The sequence below is a fragment of the Triplophysa rosa genome, linkage group LG17 (assembly GCF_024868665.1).
Source record: "Triplophysa rosa linkage group LG17, Trosa_1v2, whole genome shotgun sequence".
Taxonomy (NCBI): domain Eukaryota; kingdom Metazoa; phylum Chordata; class Actinopteri; order Cypriniformes; family Nemacheilidae; genus Triplophysa; species Triplophysa rosa.
Window position 1 is genome coordinate 1,024,133 of NC_079906.1, and position 23,852 is coordinate 1,047,984.

The 23,852-nt window shown below is 42.6% G+C and overlaps 1 protein-coding gene across 1 annotated transcript in view; it reads left to right on the forward strand.

The window, feature by feature from the left end:
• ift122 (intraflagellar transport 122 homolog (Chlamydomonas)) overlaps nucleotides 1–23,852 on the forward strand; it is a 100,565-nt gene that overhangs the window by 18,728 nt on the left and 57,985 nt on the right. Inside the window, exons 5-10 of the mRNA XM_057357004.1 lie at nucleotides 10,468–10,546; nucleotides 10,721–10,797; nucleotides 11,842–11,908; nucleotides 12,027–12,173; nucleotides 21,409–21,500; nucleotides 23,330–23,712. Coding sequence (XP_057212987.1) covers nucleotides 10,468–10,546; nucleotides 10,721–10,797; nucleotides 11,842–11,908; nucleotides 12,027–12,173; nucleotides 21,409–21,500; nucleotides 23,330–23,712 — 845 coding nt within the window. The remainder of the gene's footprint in view (nucleotides 1–10,467; nucleotides 10,547–10,720; nucleotides 10,798–11,841; nucleotides 11,909–12,026; nucleotides 12,174–21,408; nucleotides 21,501–23,329; nucleotides 23,713–23,852) is intronic.

The following is a 23,852-nucleotide window of genomic DNA, read 5'->3' on the forward strand; positions in this document are numbered from 1 at the left end:
CTAAGTTTATTAAGCGCTCCCGACAGCCTCGCCAACAGCCTTTCAATAATCACCTTAACGCACATCACCTGCCATTCATTTTACTCGACAAAGCATATGAAACAATATAAAAATGACGACCATGCTGACTTGAGTGTTTATGCATGTTCTCTACTATGTGGAGAACTACTATTATGTGAAGTCTGCTTTATTAACGTTTTCTTCCGTTAATAAAGTAAACAAAAATGCTTTTATTCTGTATCCTTTTACAAGCACACAGCATTTTCGATTAAGAAAATTAGAATATAATGTACGTTTGTTGTGGATATAGCGTGTTATAAGTAATGAGTAATATATTAATGTAAATGTCACACTATCCAGGGCTTTTTGTATTGTATTCGTTTTGCACAGTTACTGTGGCTGCATAAATCGGCTTAATTTGTTTTCTTTATACTCACTATACTTTGAGAATAAAGTCGTTGTGTTGCGAGAAAAAAATCGTTAAATTTCGAGAAAAAACTCTTTGAGAATAAAGTCGTGTTAAAAACGTGTTAAATTCTTCTAAAGAGACCCAGCCGCTGATAGTATTTCTTTGTTACTGAATGAAAGCCTAAAGTATAGCTTGATTAAGTGATACAATTCTGCCATGTCCTCATTCAGTACAACGCAATGAACATGACCCTGATATAGGATAAACGTTTATTCTCGATATTTTATTTCAACTTTTTTCTCGAAATTTAACGAGTTTTTCCTCGAAACACAACGACTTTATTCTCAAAGTATAGTGAGTTTATTGTCGACATTTTATTTCGAGTTTTATTTCTCGAAATTTAACGAGTTTTTTCTCGAAACACAACGACTTTATTCTCGAAATTGATTGAGTTTATTCTCAACATTTTATTTAGACTTTTTCCCCCGAAAAACTGCGGGTTTAATTTCGCATTATAATGACTTTAATCTCAAAACGTTTTATATTTTTTTATTGCTTGAATCCCGCACATTCCATGAGCTGAATAATATAAAGAATGCATAATATTTTTTTATTTCAAATGGAAATGTGGCTGTTTATTTTTAGTAACAGAAGCTTCTTTGCAGTGCCACACATGATATAGCGTCAGTCTCTTTACGGAGGTAAATGGCAAGGCATTTGGCATTCACTTGGGCTGTGTTGTTTTAGTTAATAAGTTCATGCTTATTACATTACAATCATTGCGCAACATTATTATCCTTATAGTCAACCAATTTCCGTACACGGTATTGCGTCAGTCTCTTCACAGAGGTAAATGGCAATATGTCCCGTAGGTAATGTGAGTGGTCGCGTGCTAATGAAATTTAAGTGGGCAGGTGATGTGCGTTAAGGTGATTATTGAAAGGCTGTTGGCGAGGCTGTCGGGAGCGCTTAAGAAACTTAGAATATAGTGTAAGTTTGTTGTGGAAAAAGAGCTCTTAGTCCTGACTTTCTTTGTATATTAACCACGCATTAAATGCTGAAATATTTAAAAAATCCCTGTGACACAGATAAACATAACAAGACCAACGATGTAAAAATCTGCAAATGGTCCGAGCGGGACTCGAACCAGCTAAAGACGCAACATGGGACTGCAAGGAAACCGAGCTAACCTGTAGACTAATAGCAACGACTCGTTTTATCCCAAATTCTGTCATCATTTGCACACCCGCATTTACACATTGCTTCCTGGAACATACTGCATTAGTTATATGTTTTTCTTTTCAGCTGGTTTTTCTTTCACTTCTTTCCATTTTTGTTTTTCACAAAGTTAAGCTGGATATGGATTTGAGATGACACTACGGTCAGACGGTTTCATCGCGTGCCAGACCCCCAGTTAACTTAAGCGAACAGCGCTCTTGGAAATTGTAGCCTCCGACTTGCCGTAGAGCTTGCAAAGCCAGAAGAGGAGGGGATGTGTATATTAGCTAATAAGTTTGCATTTTGAGTGACGTGTGACGTTAACTTAACGTGTGCGGCGTTATTTAAACGCGTGGCGGCGTATGACGTTAATTTAGCAGCAGGCGGCGCTTATTTCACGCCTGACGGCGTTAAGAAATCGGCGTTTTAATATTAATACGGCGATCAAAAGCACGCGAATTGTGAACCTGTTGGCTTTCGATAGTCATATGGCAAGACAGCAGCGCAAAATGCAGCGCTTTTCAAGCGCCTTAGAACGGCGTTAAATACGGCGTTATAGACGACTTTTCGCGCGTTTTTTATGGTGTTTGGAATCGCGACGCCGTATTTTGCGGTGCAAATACTGTTTAAAACGCTGTCAAAAACGGCGTTCGGATATAAACGCGTTTAATCTATGGCGTAATTCTGACACCATCGGTTTGCCATAAAAGTCAGACTCGTCTCTCCATGCAGCGCGAGGTGCGCATTTTTAAAGTCAAACGCGTCTCTCCGTGCGGTACAAGTTGCGCAGTTTTTAAGTCAGACGTGTTTTGCATGAATCTCTTCAAGCTGCGCAGTTTTAAAGTTTAAAGGGGAGAGGTCTTTTAAATGACAAAATTAAAGATTATATTAGTAAAACCCAATTTGTGGCTAAATACTCTGATTTGGGGGTTTTTTTTGGTTCAGAGGTGAGAAGTAACGAAGTACATTGATTTGTACTGTACTTAAGTACACTTTTTGAGTATCTGTACTATACTTAATTATATATTTTTTCTAAGTAGGCCTACTTTTTACTGTACTTCACTACATTTGAATGACAAATATCTCACTTTTCATGCCACAAAAAAAAATGATTTCCTTGGCCAACTGTCCCCTCCCTCCCACGTTTGGGAGAGACTATTGTCAGCTGCTTCTAATATCACATACCTGAATCAACTTATCAGCCTTGGTGTGTTAATTAGGGAGTCATCCACAACATTTTGGGAGAAAGTTAATGAGTTCAGTCAATACTTTTCCCTGAACTGATACTGATTTAGTTATAAGCAAAAGCTCTAATTAGACTTTTTATCCGATTAATCGGAAAAAATAATCGCCTAACTAATCGATTATCAAAATAATCGTTAGTTGCAGCCCTAATAGACAGTATTTAATAGTAAAAAAATCGGATACTTGCCAATAACGAATTCAACAGCATGAGAATCCGTAGTAACTCCCACAGTAGAAAATGGCGGCCGGCCACACACTTCAAGTTCGTTCGTTCAAGTTTATCTTGCGCATGCGCAAACGAGCCTCCCAAACCAAATTAATTTGAGTTTGTCAAACTACAATAAATCTCAAAGATGACACTATTTATTAATTTTATGTCAGAATAAATCAATATTAACATGTATTGCTATTAATACATTTTTTTAAATAAAGTCAACTAAATTTGTATGTTTCTTATGAAAGACGTGCTTGAATCGTTTTTTTGAGTGCACACACTGTTTTTTTGCGAAGACAACATCATTTTGGCGAGAGTCAGAGGTGGCACGAAATTTGATGGAGGTAGTTGCCTCCAATTTTTCAATGCAGGAAAAACCCTGCATTACCATATGAATAGCGCTTCATACACATGGACGTGATCACATCATAGATATTCAGCTAAGACAGAAGAAAATGTACCTCTTTACCAGTGGCAAGTATTTGCTTTCAGCAGTGATAAGAAAAGAAGGCGCAGACGGCCTGACAACCACTGGGTGTTAAACTAAATTTGGCTGCAAAAAAAGGTTGCTGACTAAAAAGCACAATGGAAAACAACTTTCTAATAACTTAATGTTAAATGGTGTTAAACAACCATGATGTTTTATTCTCTACTAAAATGTTTGATTTTAACGCTTTTATCATGTTTTAATGTATAAATGTACAAATTATTTGTGAATAACTCTGTGTTATCGCTGTATGGGAAAGGTGAAAGTATGGGTCATATACTAAAATCGATGAAACATAAATTTGGAGGGAAATTATATAACGTATAGTCTAGAAGTAATAAATTATGTTACTTTTTAATGACAATAATTTATTATGAAACAATGTAGTAGCAACAAACTCGTGACTCGCGGTCTGAAAGTTAACACCACTTGTCAGTGCCACTTGTAGTTTAGAACTATTGAGAGCTCCATGAACCATGTGACTGTGTGGCGGTGAGATCAAAGTGTGCCGTAACTCTCTCTTTCAACAGCTCTGGTCCAGGCCAGTTGGGAAACCAGGGCTGCTAAGTGTGCAATTTTCCTGCTTAACTAATAACTAGGGTCATTAGACTACTTTTGATTGAGCATCTGGCTGGTTATATTACGCAGATCTGGCAACCCTGCCAAGCATGTCCGTGGACACAGAGCGAGTTAAATGCGTATGCAGCCGTAGTTATATGCATGTATAATTGTCTGCTGTAGACTTAAGCAGATTATTTTCATAAGATTGAGTTTATCTTTGATGTTAAATAATTTTGCATAAATAAAACGTCTTGGTTATAGATGTAACCTAAGTTCCCTGATGGAGGGAACGAGACGTTGTGTCGAACCGACAGATGGGGTTCGTCCTTGAGAACCAATCGCTGCCGACTTCTTAGAAAAGGCCAATGAAATTGGTGAATGAAATTTGCATGCCGGACTCCGCCCCCGGATATCTGGGTATAAAAGGCGAGCAGCGAGGGTGATATGAGGATTACTGTGAGCGCTAATCCGTCAGCCACCGGCTCGCGGACCGTTCGCACCTCGTCTCGCTCGTCTGACTGTTCCTCATGAGACGGTCCCACCGTCTTGTTCCTCAACCACGAATTCGGAAATGGTGCGTGATAATGAGATGTCTGTTGCAGGAGGGTGACTTACTGGCATCTGACTCTGACGATTCCCCGAAGCTCCCTCCCTTGAGGGGTCGAGCCCAGGAAGAAGCAGATGTCGAAATGTCAGCCATGCTTTCCCGGGCCGCCGGCATTGGGTTGCAGTGCACCGCACTGCCTCTCCAAACGCTCGCGGCTGGATACTTGGTACCTCGGGTTTGACTCGCCCCCAGTGCCGTGTTTTCCCGGAAGTGCATGAGGAACTTAGTATGACCTGGAACGCCCCCTTTCAGCGCGTGCACGTCAACTAGTTCCATCGCCCTTTCTTCCCTCGATGGTGGGGCAGCTAGAAGATACGTCGATGTCTCCCAGGGGCTCGACCTAGACTCCCGTCCAAAGCATTTAGGTTTTTTCGGCATCTTAGGTGTCGAGAGCTTACTCTGCTGCGGGCCAAGCTGTCCCCTCTCTCCACGCTATGGCTATGGCCATCCTGCAGGTCCATCAGGCCAAGGCGTTGAGAGAGCTCCACGAGGCTAAGGCAGACCCAGCGCTTATGCAGTAACTCCGCGCCGTCACCGACCTCTCTCTACGTGTGACCAAGGTGACCGCGCGGGCCCTGGGTCGGGCGATGTCCACACTTGTGGTCCAGGAGAGACACCTCTGGCTGAACCTTGCACAGGTGAGTAATGCTGAGAAAGTCTGCTTTCTCGACGCAGCCATCTCGCAAGGGGGGCTGTTTGGTGATATTGTCGAGCCACAGTTCTCGACAGTAAAGAAGCAGACAGAGGATATCAAGCATATCCTCCCCTGCCACGATTCGGCTGCCCTCTGGCCGTCGAGATCCCGTGCACCATCTGCTTCCCAGAAACCCTGGTCCTCTTCGACGCCTTCAGGTTTCGGTGCCCCCCACTCAGGCGGCCCCTCGGAAGAAGACATCGAAGAGGAGACCACCACCCCGTCAGCAGCGGAAGCCGAAGCGGCCCTCATGGGAAGTCCCAACAGCCCACTTCTAAGAGTTTTCTATCTCTCTGGGCGTTTATCACAGCCGCTCTCACCCTCTAGACGATGGTGTTCGGCAACTCGACATTGCGGCAAGACCCAATGTCAAGGATAATCATTAGCCTAAGCACTCTCATTCGATGGTGCGTTGTGCTACATCTTCGCCAGACAGGTAAAACTGCAGAGCCGATCTCCTCCCCGGGGGTCCCCCCCACGGCGAGGGATCCGTACTGCCAGCCATCGAACCACCCCCGGGAGGTCGATGAAGCAGAACGTACCCCTAGCCTCCCTGTCGGTCCCTGGGAGCCTGACAAGAGCTTCCCAAACCGTCACGGTGACTACGGGATACGGTCCGTCTCGGCTACGCGATCCAACTCCCCAGACGCCCGCCCAAGTTTCGGGGCATCCTCTTAACCTCAGCAGAGGCAAAGATGCCCCGTGCTTCAGGCCGAGGTCGCCACCCCTCTGGTGAGGAAGCGATCGTGCTCGTCCCTCTAGCCGAGATGTTCAACGGGTTTTACAGCCCGTACTTCATCGTCCCCAAAAGAGCGGGGGTCGCTAGATCTGCGTACCCTGAACAGGCACCTACTCAAGCTGCCGTTCAGGATGCTCACGCAGAAGCGCATCCTGGCATCTGTCAGATGTCAAGATGGATTCATGGCAATCGACCTGAAGGACGCTTACTCTCATGTCTCTTTCTCCCTCGTCACCGCCCGTTCCTACGGTTTGCTTTCGAGGGTCAGGCATATTAGCACAGAGTCCTCCCCTTCGGTCTGTCCCTGTCCCCACGAGTCTTCACGAAGATCGTGGAAGCCGCCCTCACTCCCCTCAGGGAGAGAGGTGTGCGGGTACTAAACTATCTCGACGACTGGCTCATTTGACACACTCGTGAGATCTGTTATGTACACACAGGGACCTAGTGCTTCGGCACCTAGATCGATTGGGACCACAGGTCAACCGAAAAGGAGCAAGCTCTCCTCTGTGCAGAGCATACTCTTTTTTGGTATGGAACTCAACTCTGTCTCCATTACAGTGCGACTGCGCTCAGTCAGTGTTGAACTGCCTGGAATATTTCAAGCAGTCAGCGGGGGGAGGCTCCTGGGTACATGGCATCCTCGACGGTGGTGATACCCCTCAGGTTGATGCACATGAGACCGCTCCAACACTGGCTACAGAGTCGAGTTCCCTGGAGAGCGTGGCACACCGGCAGCAGGCGGATGGTGATTACGCTTTTCTGCCGACGCACCCTAACCCCTTGGTCTTCAATGACCTTTTCTACGGACGGGGGTCCCTCTCGGGCAGGCGAGACGCGTCAGGGTCGACAGACGCCTCCCTGCAGGGTTGGGGTGCCGTGTGCAACAGGCACGCAGTGTCAGGGCGATGGACTGGCCCCCGCCTGCAGAGGCATATCAATTGCCTAGAGTTGTTGGATGTGCTACCCGCACTGAAGGGGTTACAACCTCTTGTGAAGAACAAGCACGTGCTGGTCCGGTCAGACTGCACAACTGCTGTAGCGTTTTTAACCGCCAGGGTGGCGTTCGCTTATGGCAGCTAACACGACTCGACCGACGCCTCCTCCTGTGGAGTCCGCAGGGCCACACATATACCAGGTGACCTGAACCAGACAGCCGATGTGCTCTCTCGTCAGTTGACGCCTCGCGGAGAGTGGCGACTCCACCCCGCGTAGCCAGCTCATTGGGGACAGTCAGGCCGGGCTCAGGTAGACCCCTTCGCCTCCCTGGACACCACCCATTGCCGCTAAGGTACTCCCTGCCTCGGCACGGAGGCTCTAGCGCACAGCTGGCCGTGGGACAAGCGGAAGTACGTCTTTCCCCCAGTGAGCCTCATTGCACAGACCCTGTGCAAGGTCAGGGAAGAGGAGCATCAAGTGTACTAGTTGCGCCATACTGGTCCAACCGGACTTGGTTCTCGGAGCTAATTTTCTTGACGACAGTTCCCCCCTGGCCGATTCCCCTGTCGAAGGATCTGCTTTCCCAGGGGAAGGGCACGTTATGGCATCAAGGGCTAGACCTCTGGAACCTCCATGTCTGGCCCCTGGACGGAACGAGGAGATCCTGAGTGGCCTAACCCCTGCGGCGGTTAAGACCACTACTCAGGCTAGGGCCCTGGCCACTAGGTGACGATACGCCTAGTGGTGCCTCTTCTCATCCTGGTGCTCTTCTCGAAGAGAAGACCCGCGGAGTTGCTTGATCAAGTGGGTGCGGTCCTTCCAGAGACTCGAGAATAATCTCTCCCCTTCCACACTGAACGTGTATGTAGCCGCTGTTGCCGCTCATCACGACCCAGTTGCTGGTAGTCTCTAGGACAGCACAACCTGATCATTTGGTTCCTAAGGGGCACAGGAAGGCTACCACCTCACCCACGCTCCGTACCCTCTTACGACCTTGATGCGGTCCTGGAGCCCCTCGTAGATGCCGCTCTTTCTCACTTCACGATGAAGACGGCTCTCGGGAGGACGCTCAAGAGGGTAGCGGACGTACAAGCATTCTCCGTGTCCACAGATTGGCTAGAACTCGGGCCCGGTTATTCTCACGCTATCCTGAGACCCCGGCCCGGCTACGTGCCCAAAGTTCCCACCACTCCCCCGAGACACCAGGTGGTGAAATTACAGGCGCTCCCCACCGGGGAGGAAGACCCAACCCCATCTGTGTTGTGTCCAGTACGCGCATTGCGCCTCTGCTTGGACCGCACGTAGAGCCGCAGTAGCTCTGAGCAGCTCTTTGTCTGTTTTGGAGATCAGCAGGGAGGGCTGTCTCAAACAGAGATTGGCGCATTGGATCATGGACGCCGTCACTATGGCGTACCTGTCCTAGTTCGCCTACGCCCACTGGGTGAGAGCTCTCTCCACACGGAGTACAGCCTCCTCGTGGACACTGGCTCGAGGCGCCTCTCTGGCAGACATCTGCAGAGCTGCGGGTTGGGCTACACCCATCACCTTCGCGAGGTCCTACAGCCTTCGCGTAAAACCGGTCGGCGAGTCTTGCGGGCATCAGGCAAGACCGGCGACCGGTAGGGTGTACGCCTATGACAGTACCTGACCCTAGGGGGTCAGCGTACTACTAGCCTCCCTTCTTCCCCCACTGGGTGAAGAACAGGCACTCCATCCATCACTAGCAAGCAGCTCCTGTGGGCGGGCTGGGCAGAGCAGCCCTGCCCCTTAGGCCGGGTATCACCTGAGTTATTCGCAACATAGCTCTAACCGGACCTAGTGCTACCAGACGTTGCAACCCCCCAGCAGGGCGGTTCCGTCTGATGTATCCTCATGCTGGTTCCCACCTTGGTAACCCATGACCTCCTTAGGTGGACCTCCACCTCGTGGTTAACTCCTTCAGTCCGCACTTTCTTCCCATGAGTTCTCCCCCATCGGTGAGACCATGTTGGTATCTCCACTAGTCTCCTCCCTGTGGTAGGAAGTGGTCTCTGTAGCGCATCCCCCGCTTGAGGAAGTAGCACTTACCCAGTGGCCTTACGGTTCCGGGCAGCTTCTCGCTGTTAGAGAAACAAGGCCGCCGCCTGTGAGGCCGAAGGTAGGGGCCTTCCCACCTTTCAAGAAAGCTCTGGGACCCCCTACCTACCCACTGGTATGTTACAATTTCGCGGTAGCGTCACGGCTGACACGCCCAGGCCAGTCACCGTCGCTTCGTTGAGATTGTGACAGGGCACAGTGTTATGGCGTTTTCCATTGGAACCCCATCTGTCGGTTCGACACAACGTCGAAAGACCCACAGAAAGGGAACGTCTCGGTTACGTTTGTAACCTCGGTTCCCTGATGGAGGGAACGAGACGTTGTGTCCTCTTGCCACAACATGTGCTGTCCACTGCAGCAGTCGTGAGAGGTCTCAGGCTCCTCAGAACTAAGGTGAAGGAATGAGGCATGCCGTCTCCCTTTTATACCCGGATATCCGGGGGCGGAGTCCGGCATGCAAATTTCATTCGCCAATTTTCATTGGCCTTTTCTAAGAAGTCGGAAGTGATTGGTTCTCAAGGACGAACCCCATCTGTCGGTTCGACACAACGTCTCGTTCCCTCCATCAGGGAACCGAGGTTACAAACGTAACCGAGACGTTCTTCCGCATCTTCTCTCTTTCCTGACGCGAGCACGCCCTCTCTCCCGCATTCGCATCTTTCTCGTTGAGCTTGGTTTGTGTGTGAGCCCTCAACCTCTACCAATGAGTTTGGTTTAGTACTGTGTGCCTACACGCATAGCTCCGTGTAACAGTGTATTTTCCCATATTTCTGAATTTGTGCCAAATTTTCTGCACTTTAAAATCAAAGAAGCGCTCATAATACAGCAACAATTGATGAGAAAGAGCAGCAACAGTAAAGACTGTGCGCTGCATGAGACCAATAAGTAATAGCCAAAATCACTGCATGTAGCTGATCTTTAATGTAGTTGTATTAGTGATTTTGTGTAGTGTAGTGATTTTGTCAGACGATGTCACGTTTCTAAATGAGGTTTTTTAGCAGCAGTTAAAGTGACTGCTGGTTGTATTAAACACAAGGTATTATTGGGTCGCATTCAGTCACTATGTTATACTCGTTTCATGTCTGACAACAGAACAGAAAAAATGTGAGAATTTAGTTGTTTAAAAGTACAGTATAATGTGACAGATCAGATTTCAAGTGCCAACACTAGTCCAAACGCATAAATGCTAATTAGTATGTGATGTCACCAGCGCCACAAGCTCTGCCCCTTCATATGGCTAGCTGTCATTACTGAAAGTCCTTCCTCTCAACTTCTCTATAGGAAAACGGTTTGCATCTGGTTCAGCAGATAAAAGCATTATCATCTGGACCTCAAAACTAGAGGGTATCCTAAAATACACGTGAGATACCTTTTGCTTAAATGTTTATTTTACGATATGTTGTTTTGGATAATTTCTTTAAACCATTTTTTGTTGAAGTTTTACTCTACATTTAGCCTAAAGCTTTGAATAATACTTAAAATGATACTGTAGTACTGTAGTACTGTATTGTTGTAATTGTTTTATGTCTTGTAGTCACAATGATTCTATCCAGTGTGTAGCTTACAACCCTGTCACACACCAACTGGCTTCATGTTCCTCAGGAGATTTTGGTAAGTGTGTTTGTATAGTGTATATAACCTTGTTGTTTCAGAGTCTCCATGATGGTATGGATCACTACCCATGGTACCCATAATGTGCTGTACTTCAACGTGATGACACTATTTAGAATGCTTCTTTAAATATTTTCTCTATATTTTCTTTCAGAATGTGAGATAAAACAGTAGAAAGTTTTTTGATTAAACTGAATACTTTGCCATGTTGTATCAAACACATTATATGAACATATTAATGTTTTCAGTCTGTTGTCAGATATTTTCTTAGTCTTATTATGTATATGCTATTATCCCAGCTAACCAAAAACTTCAATGTAATTGGGTGCCAAAATTTTCATTGTGACAACGTAACTAGTTTCGTCGTGGCAACCAAAAAAATGAAATTCCTAGATTCGCCGTGACAATGTAACTTTGTGACGTTGCTTGTCTGTTTCGGTAACTAATTTAACTTGTCCTTATTTTCCCAAAACTATTTTAGGGACTTTTTCAGTAACATATCGTCACCTTGGAATGATAAGGTTCTATCTGCGTTCAGAGTAGTTTTAAGATATAGAGCTTCAAAGATTTTGCATTTCTTATAGCAAAAATGATATGGGGAACCAATCTCTTTCATAAAGTACATGAAAAAGACAGAGACCCTAAATGTATTCTAAATGTACAATATCAAAATAAATGGGGATTATTGGAACAGGTCAAATGCAGATGGAACCTTCTAATTCTGAAAAATCATGTTCTGCTTAGAATTATAAGGTTCTATCTGCAAAACATTAATTAAAGCAATCATATTAAAGCAACACAAACAATTTACTTTTGACACATCTCTCTTCATAAAGTTAGCAGGCAGAGGGGGGCATCACAGGCTTATGCTGCTGGTGGAATTGCAAACTGCTTGCTGCAAGAGGCAGTGTCACGTGACTCATGTGTTCCACAACAACGCTTAGCTGCCTGCAGATGCACCTGCCTATTAATTAGGCAGAAATTGGGTTGCTGAAACAACCCTAGACAACTTCTGTAATGACATATGTTTGCCTTGAACTGCAGGTTTGTGGTCTCCTGAGCAGAAGTCTGTTTCCAAACATAAGGTTAGCAGTAAGATCACATGTTGTGGGTGAGTTATGAATCTATCTTGCTTTTTAAGAAACATCTCAAAGCATTGAACATTATGCTGTATGTGAGTTGACAATACCTGCTTTTTTCCAACTTCCATTTTGTTGTTGTTATGTCAGTTGGACTAATGATGGGCAGTACTTGGCTCTGGGCATGATGAGTGGGGTGGTCAGCATCAGAAATAAAAATGGAGAAGAGAAAGTGAAGATTGAGCGACCAGGCGGCTCTTCCTCGCCTATCTGGTCCATTGCCTGGAACCCATCCAAGTAAGATAATACTTTTATGACATCGTCACCTACATCATTTCAAAGTTTTACGAAATAAAAAAAGACAAATACCATCAGATAGACATATACGCCTCCCCAGTAAACTGTTAAGGTACCGTTAATAACAATCAAAAACATTTACATAAGGAGTTACTTATACATATAAATGCATCCATATACCCACATACATACACACCATATACAATATACCAATATATACGTACAAAAACCCAAACAATAATATCATGTTTATCAATAGGATGCAGAAAGAAGAAAGTGTCAGGCAGTACCAGAAAAAAATGAACACAACAAACTTAAAAAGCCACCTGAAAGTCTGCCATCCCGAAATAGAGACCTGACAGGACCAGCTAAATTTAAATCATCTTTAAAGATCTCACATTTAAATTTCTCCATAGCAAATATAAAATGTGGGCTATACAAATTTTATTTATTTACTATTTATTTTTCAAATCTAAATGAAAGTTTTTTTCCTTTTATTAAAAATTAAATTAGCCTTAAAGCGAGAACAAGCAACTTCTGCTCACTGTTGCCCCACGTGGATGATAAACGGGATTGTTTGTTTTAGGGCTGCAACAACTAATCGATAAAATCGATAATAATCGATAATGAAATTCGTTGTCAGTGAATTTCATTATCGATTAGTTGGTCTGTGACGTCACTTGCGAGTTGCGCAGTTATAAATCAAGTGCATCTTCTTCCCTTTTAAAATTACCGTTTTAGATGTGTCTCTCCTTGCAGCATGAGCTGCGCAGTTTTACAGTCAGACGTGTCTCTCCGTGGATGCGTCTCTTCGTGCAGCGCGAGGTGCGCAGTTTTACAGTCAGACGTGTCTCTCCGTGGATGCGTCTCTTCGTGCAGCGCGAGGAGCGCAGTTTTAAAGTCAGATGTGGTTCTCCGTGGATGCGTCTCTTCTGCAGCGCGAGATGCGCAGTTTAAAAGTCACACGTGTCTCTCTGTGCAGCGCGAGGTGCGCAGTTTTAAAGTCACACGTGTCTCTCCGTGCAACGCGAGGTGCGCAGTTTTAAAGTCACACGTGTCTCTCCGTGCAACGCGAGGTGCGCAGTTTTAAAGTCACACTTGTCTCTCCGTGCTGCGCAGTTTTAAAGTCACACGTGTCTCTCCGTGGATGCGTCTCTCCGTGCGGCACAAGTTGTGCTGTTTTAAAGTCAGACGTGTCTCTCGGTGCATGCGTCTCTCCGTGCAGCGCGAGGTGCGCAGTTTTAAAGTCTGGTGTGTCTCTCCGTGCAGCACATGTTGCGCAGTTTTAAAGTCAGACGTGTCTCTCGGTGCATGCGTCTCTCCGTGCAGCGCGAGGTGCGCAGTTTTAAAGTCAGACGTGTTTTGCATGCATCTCTTCAAGCTGCGCAGTTTTAAAGTTTAAAGGAGAGAGGTGTTTTAAATGACAAAATTAAAGATTATATCAGTAAAACCCAATTTGTGGCGTTTGCACTTTGCAAAGTACATAATAGGCTAAATACCCTGATTTGGTGGTTTATTTAGTTCAGAGGTGGGTAACGAAGTAGCTACATTTACTTGAGAACTGTCCTTAAGTACACTTTTTGAGTATTTGTACTTAAGTATTACTTTTTCTGTTTACGTTTTTACTGTACTTCACTACATTTGAATGACAAATATCTCACTTTTCATGGCACAAAAAAATGATTTCCTTGGCCGACCCTCCCCTCGCTCCCACGTTTGGGAGAGACTATTGTCAGTTGCTTCTAATATGACACACCTGAATCAACTCACCAGGTGTGTTAATTATGGAGACATTCACAACATTTTGGGAGAAGGCTAATGAGTTCAGTTGTGTATACTTTTCCCATATCTGATTTACTTATCATAAGCAAAATATGTAATCACATTTTAAATTTCGAAAAAAATAATCGCCCAACTAATCGATTATCAAAATAATCGTTAGTTGCAGCCCTACAGTGTCGTAAAAACTGTTGCAAAGATTTCCAGCTGGCAGCTCAATACATGTGAGCTTGTTTGAAAAGCCGACGGACCCGGCGGACCCAGATACACTATGAAAAACAGCGCATAACACACATATATATATATATATATATATATAAAGACAACATTAGCCTACTAAACGACTGAACTGTTCAACATTTACTGGTCTGAACTAAAAAATCTGCTACTTTTTACCACAACACGTTTTTTAGTCTTCATTTACAAGCACTACACACATTCAAGACGAGACACGACAACATGCTAGCTATCAACACTGGCAACCATATATTATCTTTCAGCTACCTTACGATTATAAAGTGTGAACTGGTGGTGCGCCAATGACACAGACTAATAACAAATACGTTAAAAAGTAAAAAATGTACAAATAACACTTACAAATCCAGGAGCAGGACCGCTAGGTCTCCATCCGTTTTGCAACCCGTTGCCTCTTGCTGCTCGCGCCACTGAGTGTAAGCCTGTCCGATATTGATTCGTGACCGGCCTCGTGTCCGATCACTCTCCCACTTTCTTTTCTTTGTTTCCTTTGACAAAACCCTCTTTGGTTTTTTGGCTGGCTCTGCCATGGTGATGTTTCGATTCGTTTCGTCTTACTGTTAGCTCTGCTGTTGGCTAACTTCTCCCAGGCTACGAGTAAAACGTGACGTATGCCGTAAAGCAGGGGATAGGTGGGGCTTGTACCGGCCCGAACACCAAAGTTACAAGTGCAATTTCAGCCTATAGGACGCTGCTTAGGTAGCAATGGCAGTAAAATTCGTCCAGTTAAAAGTTGACCTACCACTAAAATAATTTTAGAGACATTATTTTAAGGTCAAAAAGTTGCTCGTTGTTGCTTTAAGGACATCAATTAACTGTTATGCTCCACCCGCTGACAAAATTCCCATTTAGAAGATATAAACCTTAAAAACTGACAGTCTGGCACGTGCACTCTAAAAATCTAGAAATTCCATGACATCACGCTAGACAGTGTAACCATTAACAATAAAGTCTTAATTTCGCGTTATCATGTCAGAGACATGATAGCACAGAGCTGAGCATTCGCGATCATACGCGCAAATCTGCTGAGAAAACAAAACGTATATGACCCGTTTCAAGTCTAAACAGAATGTTGTATGTTAAGGCTATATGGAAGAGATCGGACATGGCAGCCTTGATGAATAAAGCAGAATACAAACGCCACACCAACGTAAATAACAATCTTAAAAAGAACACATCACTGGTATCAATGGACCCATGTAAATTAAACATACAATCCGAATGAAAACGCTCCATATAAACACGTCAATCGATTAAAAATGCCCAAACCGATTGAAATTTCAGACGGATTGTAAAGGGTGGTTTATGCCATTTGTAATCCGCTTGATGGGACATGTAAACACTTGATCAGATTAAAAACGTCGTACAGACGTAAGGGCGTATGACGCATGAACGGAGCAGCTGTTGCTAAAGAAACCAAAAAACATAAATCTGACAAAGCGGTACAAATTTCCATATGCTTGTCATCTCTAAATGAGCATATTATTGTATTTATGCATTTAAAATGTCTTAACTGTTTCCCTGGAGTGAGTTTGTAACCGCAATTTCTCATTTTTAAAACACAATACATTTGCAGATGTACAAACATACTGTAGGCTAAATTATCTAATCATAAAATTTCATTTTTATTCGTAGTAGGCTACCGAACATTTATTTTATCTATCGTTTACTTACATGTGCTTTGGGAGGATTTACTGGTTTTACCATGGTAAGTCGCTGTAACGCTTCACTGATATGTAGACGTTATGTTACATTTATGAATTGTACATTATTATGCTGGTGTCTGTGACATAAAATAAATACATATGTGCTCATAACATTGGTTGAGTAGCCGTTTTGTGAATATTATAATGACACCCGCACGTCCACCGCGCCCGTCTCTGTTTACTGTTAATGCTGATATATGAATCTGCATATTATCACTTCTAAAGTTGGGTATTAGCTGTTGCTAAACATTTATTTTAATTATTGTTTGCCTGCAGAGGTGGTCTTGGTAGTTTTGTCATGGTTTTACCATGGTAAAACCGCATCGGATGTGCTCTTGCTTCATTGGCACGAGACATTACTCTGCCTTTATAAACTGTACATTTTTTTCGTGCCGTTTGTAAAATAAAATATACACAACATGTGCTTTCAAACACTGTTCTAGTGGGTATTTAGGTGAACACTTGTGCAGCGTGCGCATGTCAGCAGATTATATCGGATTTGAAGCTTGTCATGTAAACACGCACATCAATCAGATTACTTTATTTACCTAGAATGTAAACACTACATTCAGATTGCACAATCTGAATAAATTCAATCTGATGTGTCCATGTAAACGCAGCTACTGATCTTCCTTTTCTTTTCGATAGACTTTTACTCCACTGTGGCTATTACCCTGTTAAATGCAGCTTTGCCAGGCTGACTGTGTACCGTAAACGAAACGCGATTAGTTATTTTAAAAGGGGGCGGGGTCACTCGATATGTCTCGCGCTCTCTGCATTTTTCAGTTGAAATTACGTCAACACATCAAATAATGCTGGGCGTTCCAAGGCATTGCAGTTTAGGGCTTTAATGTCAGCACAGTGGACAAAATGTCATTAAATGCATGAAATACGACATCTGTCACTCAAATTATAGGCAAAAAAAAAAAGAATAAACGAAACAAGTTTTGTAGCTAGGGCGTTTAAAAAAGCGCTCAGGACTTTTTTTTGAAAACACGGTTTACTCCATTGGATTATAATGTAAAACAGCCGCTAGCAGCTTCAAAAAAGAAGTCAAGTGTGAAAATGGCCTAAGACTGTATTGTTTGGATATTCGTTTGTAAATTAAGATAAAATTCTGAAATATTGTGGATACAATTTTGGTACTAAAATAGCCTGGTAATGCATTATAACACTATATTATAGAAATGTGCGTTATAATGTGAAATAAAAATTATGAAAAACATATGGATTTTTCTGTTACTTGAAATTAAGTCATCATGAGTAATAAAACCTAGATTTGTAATTTATTTACTTCATCAATATTGTGACCATATTATTTATTCTAAGAGAATAAAAGCAAAGCAAAACAAACAAACAAACATGTAAAGCCATAATACAATGTAGCCTACCAAGAGGAATGGACGATTTGGGGAACATCCCTGTGTTAAAAATAATTCAATTCACATTTATTTGTATAGCACTTTTCACAATTTACACTTTTGCAAAGCAGCTTTACACAAGGACACAATGTATAATACACACAAAATTCCCATAAGCATGAAAATGAAAAGTGTAATTCTGCTTTAAATTGTTGTTGTTAAATAAAATGAAATAATTTTCTGTTTAATTAAATTGCTTTTTTGTTTTTAAAAATAAAATATCATAAATTTTCCCTGATTTACAGAAGATGCCCACTAAAATGTCATTCAGTGTAACGATCTTGTCAGGCATATTTACAACAAAAATCAATTTATGACATATTAAAAGATTAATTACTGTCTCCTCAAATGCTAATTAGTTTTAATTTTACTTTTTTTTAAATGTACAAGTCAGAATAAGCATGTTGTTTGAATTTTTTACATACTGTAAATATTGTGTTATACTGAATGACAATGTAACTGTCACAACGGTGCGTGGAGAAGAACCCAATTGCAGGCAGGCGTGAAGGGGTTAACAAAAGACTTTAATGTACACAAAAAACAAAACCAAAACACCCACAATGGGGAAAAAAATAAACAGAGGCTAATACAATAAAACATAAACTTCCCACGAGGGGGCAAGACAAAACTGGGTCCAAATAATAAGAATAATATAATAACAAAATACCAACACTAGACGGGGAGCAGGAACAGAAGCAAGACACGAGACTGGGTAAGAACAGCACAAACAAGGCACACATCGAACGAAGTACACGCAATACACGAGCACAAGACAAAGAAACAAGAGGGTATACAGTGAGGGAAATAAGTATTTGATCCCTTGCTGATTTTGTAAGTTTGCCTACTTACAAACAAATGAAGGGTCTATAATTTTTATGGTGGGTTTATTTTAACTGATAGACACAGAATATTAAAAAAAATCAGGGGGAAAAATGTTATATAAAGGTTATAAATTGATTTGCATTTCAGTCAGTGAAATAAGTATTTGATCCCCTACCAACTAGCAAGAATTCTGGCTCCACAGATTGGTTATGTGCCTATATGGACCACAGATTAGTCCTGTCACTTTAAGAAAGTACTCCTAAATCAGCTTGTTATGTATATAAAAGATGCCTGCCAACAGAATCTGTATCTTCCAGTTCAACCTCTACCATGGTCCAGACCAAATAGGTTTTAAAGGATGTCAGCGACAAGATTGGAGACCTGCACAAACCTTGAATAGGCTACAGACAGAAGCTTGGTGAGAAGGAGACAACTGTTGGTGTGATTATTTGGAAATAGAAGATATACAAAATAACTATCAAATGCCCTTGTTCTGGAGCTCCCTGCAATATTTCCCCAATGGGGTAAAGATGATCATGAGAAATGTTAAAGATCAGCCCAGAACTACACGGAAGAAGCCTGTTAATGATTTCAAGACAGTTGGGAACACAGTTAGCAAGCAAAACATTGGTAACACATTGGTAACACGCTATGCCACAGTAGACTGAAATCCTGAAGCACCCGCAAGGTCCTCCTGCCCAAGAAGGCCCGCCTGGCTCGTCTTAAGTTTGACAATGAACATAAAAATGATTCAGAAAAGGCTTTGGCGAAAGTGCTGGCACTGCTGTGAGACCAAAATGGACTCCTGTGTTTGGAGGGAGAGAAATGCTGACTATGAGCCCAAGAACATCATGTCTACAGAGAAGCACAGTGTTGGAAACATTCTGCTTTAGGGCTTTTTCTCTGCTACAGGTATACAGGATGACTTCACCGCATTGAGGGGCTGAGGGACGGGCCCATGTACCGTAAAATCTTGGACGAGAACCTCCTCCCCTTAACTAGGTCACTGAAGATGGGTCATGGATGAGCCTTTAACATGACAAAGACGCAAAACATATTGCCAAGACAACCAAATAGTGGCTTAAGGAGAAGCACATTAAATGTCCTAGCCAGTCTCTAGACCCTAGTCCTATAGAACCTCTGTGAAGGAGGCTAAAACTCCAATTTGCTGAGCGACAGCCAAGAAACCTTAAAGATTGACAGAGGAGTGGACTAAATGTATCCGGACACATGTGCAAACCTGGTGACCAACTATCAGAAATGTCTGACCTCTGTGCTTGCCAACAAGGGTTTCTCCACAAAGTACAAAGTTATGTTTTGCTTGGGGATCAAATACTTATTTCACTGACTGAAATGCAAATCAATTTATAACCTTTATATAACATTTTTTCCCCTGATTTTTTTAAATATTCTGTGTCTATCAGTTAAAATAAACCCACCATAAAAATTATAGACCCTTCATTTGTTTGTAAGTAGGCAAACTTACAAAATCAGCAGGGGATCAAATACTTATTTCCCTCACTGTATATAGGGAACACAAACAGGGATAACGACACAGGGCAGGTGTGGGTAATCAAACACTCAGGGAAAGATAACAAGGAAACGAGAGGAGCGGGGCCAATGACGAGACACGAGAAAACACATGAGAAGTAAAAACAAACAACTCATGGTTTTCTCACATAAAACCTAAGGACTCTGCCTCGATCCCGCCACACGACTAGAATTTCATAAACAAGACGGTGGGACCATGACAGTAACATTATTTCAACCAAAACTCTGACATTTTATTCTCCAAAAAGTTAGTTGAAACCATATTTTACTTCCATTTAATGTGCTTTCTATAGACATAAAATCACTTTTGTAAATTCCTTTTGATAGGGACATCTTAACGTCTTTGACCCACTTCCGTATTTTGACGCATTTCTGAGTGAAATGGAATTTTAACCGAGAACAATAGTGGGCATGGCTTTCGTCTTTCTCTTTGATTTGAATGGATGTATAAAAACAGCCATTGCCTTTTGAAATGGAACTGGGAGCAGACTGAGAGTTGAAAGGGAGGATTTAACAGATGCTCCGCCCAAGCTGTCTAACATACGTCATCTAAGATGGATAGTCATTACAAGAAGTATGTGCATTTTCAGATTTTAACTGAAGATTATGAGGCCACACGATTTTTAAAAAGAGAATAACCCACATTGATAAACTATTTACAATAAACGCTGCAATATATCATGAAAAAATAGGCATTGTAATTTTTTATTGCAAAAATAATTTTTTTTTTTTTTTTTTTCGGGGCGTTTCATTTGTTGGGACTGTGTGGGTCTGGTCTGGTTGGTCTTGTTTTGTGGTCGATGTCGGACAACAGAGGAATAAAGTTAATTATGCCATTACTACTTTTCGTTGGTTGTCCCTCTGTTGTCTGTTGTTGATCACGGAATGGGACCGGGTTGGACCTGCACGGTTTCGGCGGGTGGGGATTCCTGGGTCGCGCGGCTCGTGGGCTCTCCCTGTTCTTCGTGGACGTTGCTCGGTGGCTTTGGTCGGGGTCACTGAGTGCAGCTATGACACGTCAGAGGAGATCTGGCCCTCCCGGCTGAGCCTGGTTTCTCCCGAGGTTTTTTTTTCTCCATTATTCAGCATTGGAGTTTGGGTTCCTCGCCACAGCAGTGCAGTGTTGGCATGCTCACCGGGAGACTGCATTTATTTATTAGATATTATTTATTAGAATGATCTTGCTTACCTTTCTGTGTTTTTCTTATTTGCTCCTGTAAAGCTGCTTTGGAACAATGCACATTGTGAAAAGCGCTATATAAATAAAATTGAATTGAATTGAATTTATTTCACTAGGACTTTAAGCTTTTAAAGTAACAATTGAATGCTGCATAGTTATTTTTAATTATTTTATTTTATTAAAATTTATAATTATATATTATGGGTGATATAGTTGTGTAAATGCACTGAAGATGTCAAGAGATTAAGTACTGATAGACATCAAAATATAGGCATCATAATATTAAGGGTATACTGAAGATAATGGGCCCTATTTTCACGATCTAAGTGCATGGTTTAAAGCGCACGGCGCAGGTGCACTCAGGGTGTGTCCGAATCCACTTTTGCTAATTTAACGACGGGAAAATGGTCGGCGCGCCCGGGCGCATGGTCTAAACGGGTTGTCCCGATTCTCTTAATGAGTAATGGGTGTTTTGTGGGCCAAACATGCCAATGAGAATCTTATCTCCCATTCCCTTTTAGAGCCAGTTGCGCTCGCGCCATGGCGGATTCACTATTTACACGGCGGAATTCGGAAGAGCAGACACTTCTCCAGAAAGGAAACTCGTCTGATCGTGCGAGAAGTTAAAGCGCGCAAGCAGACCGTCTACAGGACAAGCCGGATTTTTTTCTTTGTCCACAATAATAGTATTTACATTTTAATCCATGTATTTGTAATATCCCCAACCAGGGGATTCCAGTTCCCCTCTGGCAAAAGCTGCTGCCTCTGCACAAGCTCGACAGAGCTTGCACAACAAGGCTAAATAAAAACAAATAAATTTACTAATTAGGTAAATTATAGATTTAAGATTATCATTAATAATCTAATAGCATTTGAAATTTTGTAGTGAATACGTGTCAAGTCACCGCGTCCTTCTTTATCCAGCTCTATCATCTCAGCTCTTGTCAGGTCGCCGCTTTCCATTCTCCGCTCTACCATCAGGTCTGGCCATGAACTGCATCCTGCTCGCTGTTGTAACATTGGAACAATGAGACAAGGCTGGCTGAGAGTAGAGTACTATTCTGCACTCTTTGATGCAACAAGTACATCAGTTGTGTTCCTGGTTCCGGTTGATCTAACTAATGCAGCCTAAACCCTCAGAGGATTTATATTATGGAAGTGTAGTGTATGCAAGATTAAAAAGATGCGTCTTTAGTCTAGATTTAAACTGACAGAGTGTGTCTGCCTCCTGGACAGTGCAGGGAAGACTATTCCAAAGTTTAGGCTCTAGACAGGAAAAGGATCTACCACCTGCACTTGATTTTGAAATTCTAGGTATTACCATCTGTTACGTCCTGGGGCGTAAATTTGTGTAATTAACTGTGTTTATTTTGTATTGTGTGGTGCGCAGTTTTTCTCTCTCTCTCTCCTGCAGCGCTTGATTGGGATCAGCTGCGAGGGATGGCGTGTTGAGCAGGAGAGTTTAAATGGTGGATGGCCGAACAGTGTGGGAGAGCTTCTGTAGAGTGCGCGTCGTGAAGCTCCGCCACGGGTGTTGTGCCGGGTCAACCTCTGTCCCCTGTTCCAGACAACCACTTATTGCATCATGTTGTTAAAACTGTATTAGTCTATGACAGCACGTGTTAAAACTGTTGGGTTGCTGTTGTACTTGTGTGAGTAGTTCCAATTATATTCTTTTTTTTGTCGTGCTGAATGATGTTCTTTGACTCAGACCATTAAGTCTTCCTTGTTAAATGATTATTTTTATGTTTAGAAGTTGTCGGGGCTTGCCTTTTTATTTTTATTCTCTGTTTTCTCCTGGGTATGTATTCTCCTTTTATTCTCCTGTTTTCTCCCTGGCCAGGGAGCTAGGGAAGTTGTTTGTATTTTCTTTTCGAGATATTATTTTGTTAGGGTATTTAATTCACTTAAAACATAGGTCGTTTGATTTTGGTTTGTTGTTTTGGCTAAATCCCCTTCTGAATATTCTTTGATTGTTTTACTACTCACAACGGAGAGAATAAATAACTTGCGTTATGCTTAGAACTTTGTTGTTGTGGTTCTTTTAAGATGGAACAGGAGAAGAGAGGCACTGCCGTTCATAATTTATTTTAATTTTAATTTAGTTAAAATTGTTACGGACCGTGCCAGACTGGCGGGGACGTAACAAGTGGGGGCTCGTCCGTCCACTCGTTTGTGTGTAACGTTGATATCTTTGTTTGTTTAAACGTTAATTATTGTTTGCAATGAAAATTTTGTTTGCTTGTTTATTTAATACGAATTATTCGTTCATTACATTTAATGTTTAAGTTTGGCTGTTTTGAACTTTTGGTGGTGGAGGAGAATTTGTATAGTGTAGTATGGAATTCAATTTGGTTAAGTTTAATATCTCGCCTACATTGGAGGAGTTTAATCAGTGTAGAAAAAGATATTTAATTTTGATAGCTGAGTTCTATAATATAGGGGTTCGTAAGGAGCAGAAAAAACAAGTCATTAAAGATGAGTTGTATGAAAAGTTGATGGAGATAGGAGTTTTACGGGAAAGTGGGGTAATGGAAGGTTTAGAGACCGAGCTTGATCGAGAGTTCGCGTCTGATGATGCAGGTTCGTTAAATGGGGGTGATCCAGCGGTAACAATTCGTTTGAAAGAATTGGATCTTGCGTTAAAAAAACAGGAGCACGAGACACAATTACTCCGTTTAAGAGAACTTGAGTTACAGACTGATCGGGAGATTAAGTTACGGAGGTTGGAGATGGAAGCTCAAATGTTGTCTAGGAGACCAGTTCCGTCTCCGCGCACCAGACCTCCTTCTAGCGGTTCTGAAATGGGCCAACTTGACTTTGATGTAGGTAAATATATTAAACGTATACCTCCTTTTCGTGAAACTGAAGTGGACTCCTATTTTGTGGCATTCGAACGAATTGCTGCGAAATTAAAATGGCCCAGGGATATGTGGACATTGTTGTTACAGAGTAATCTTGTTGG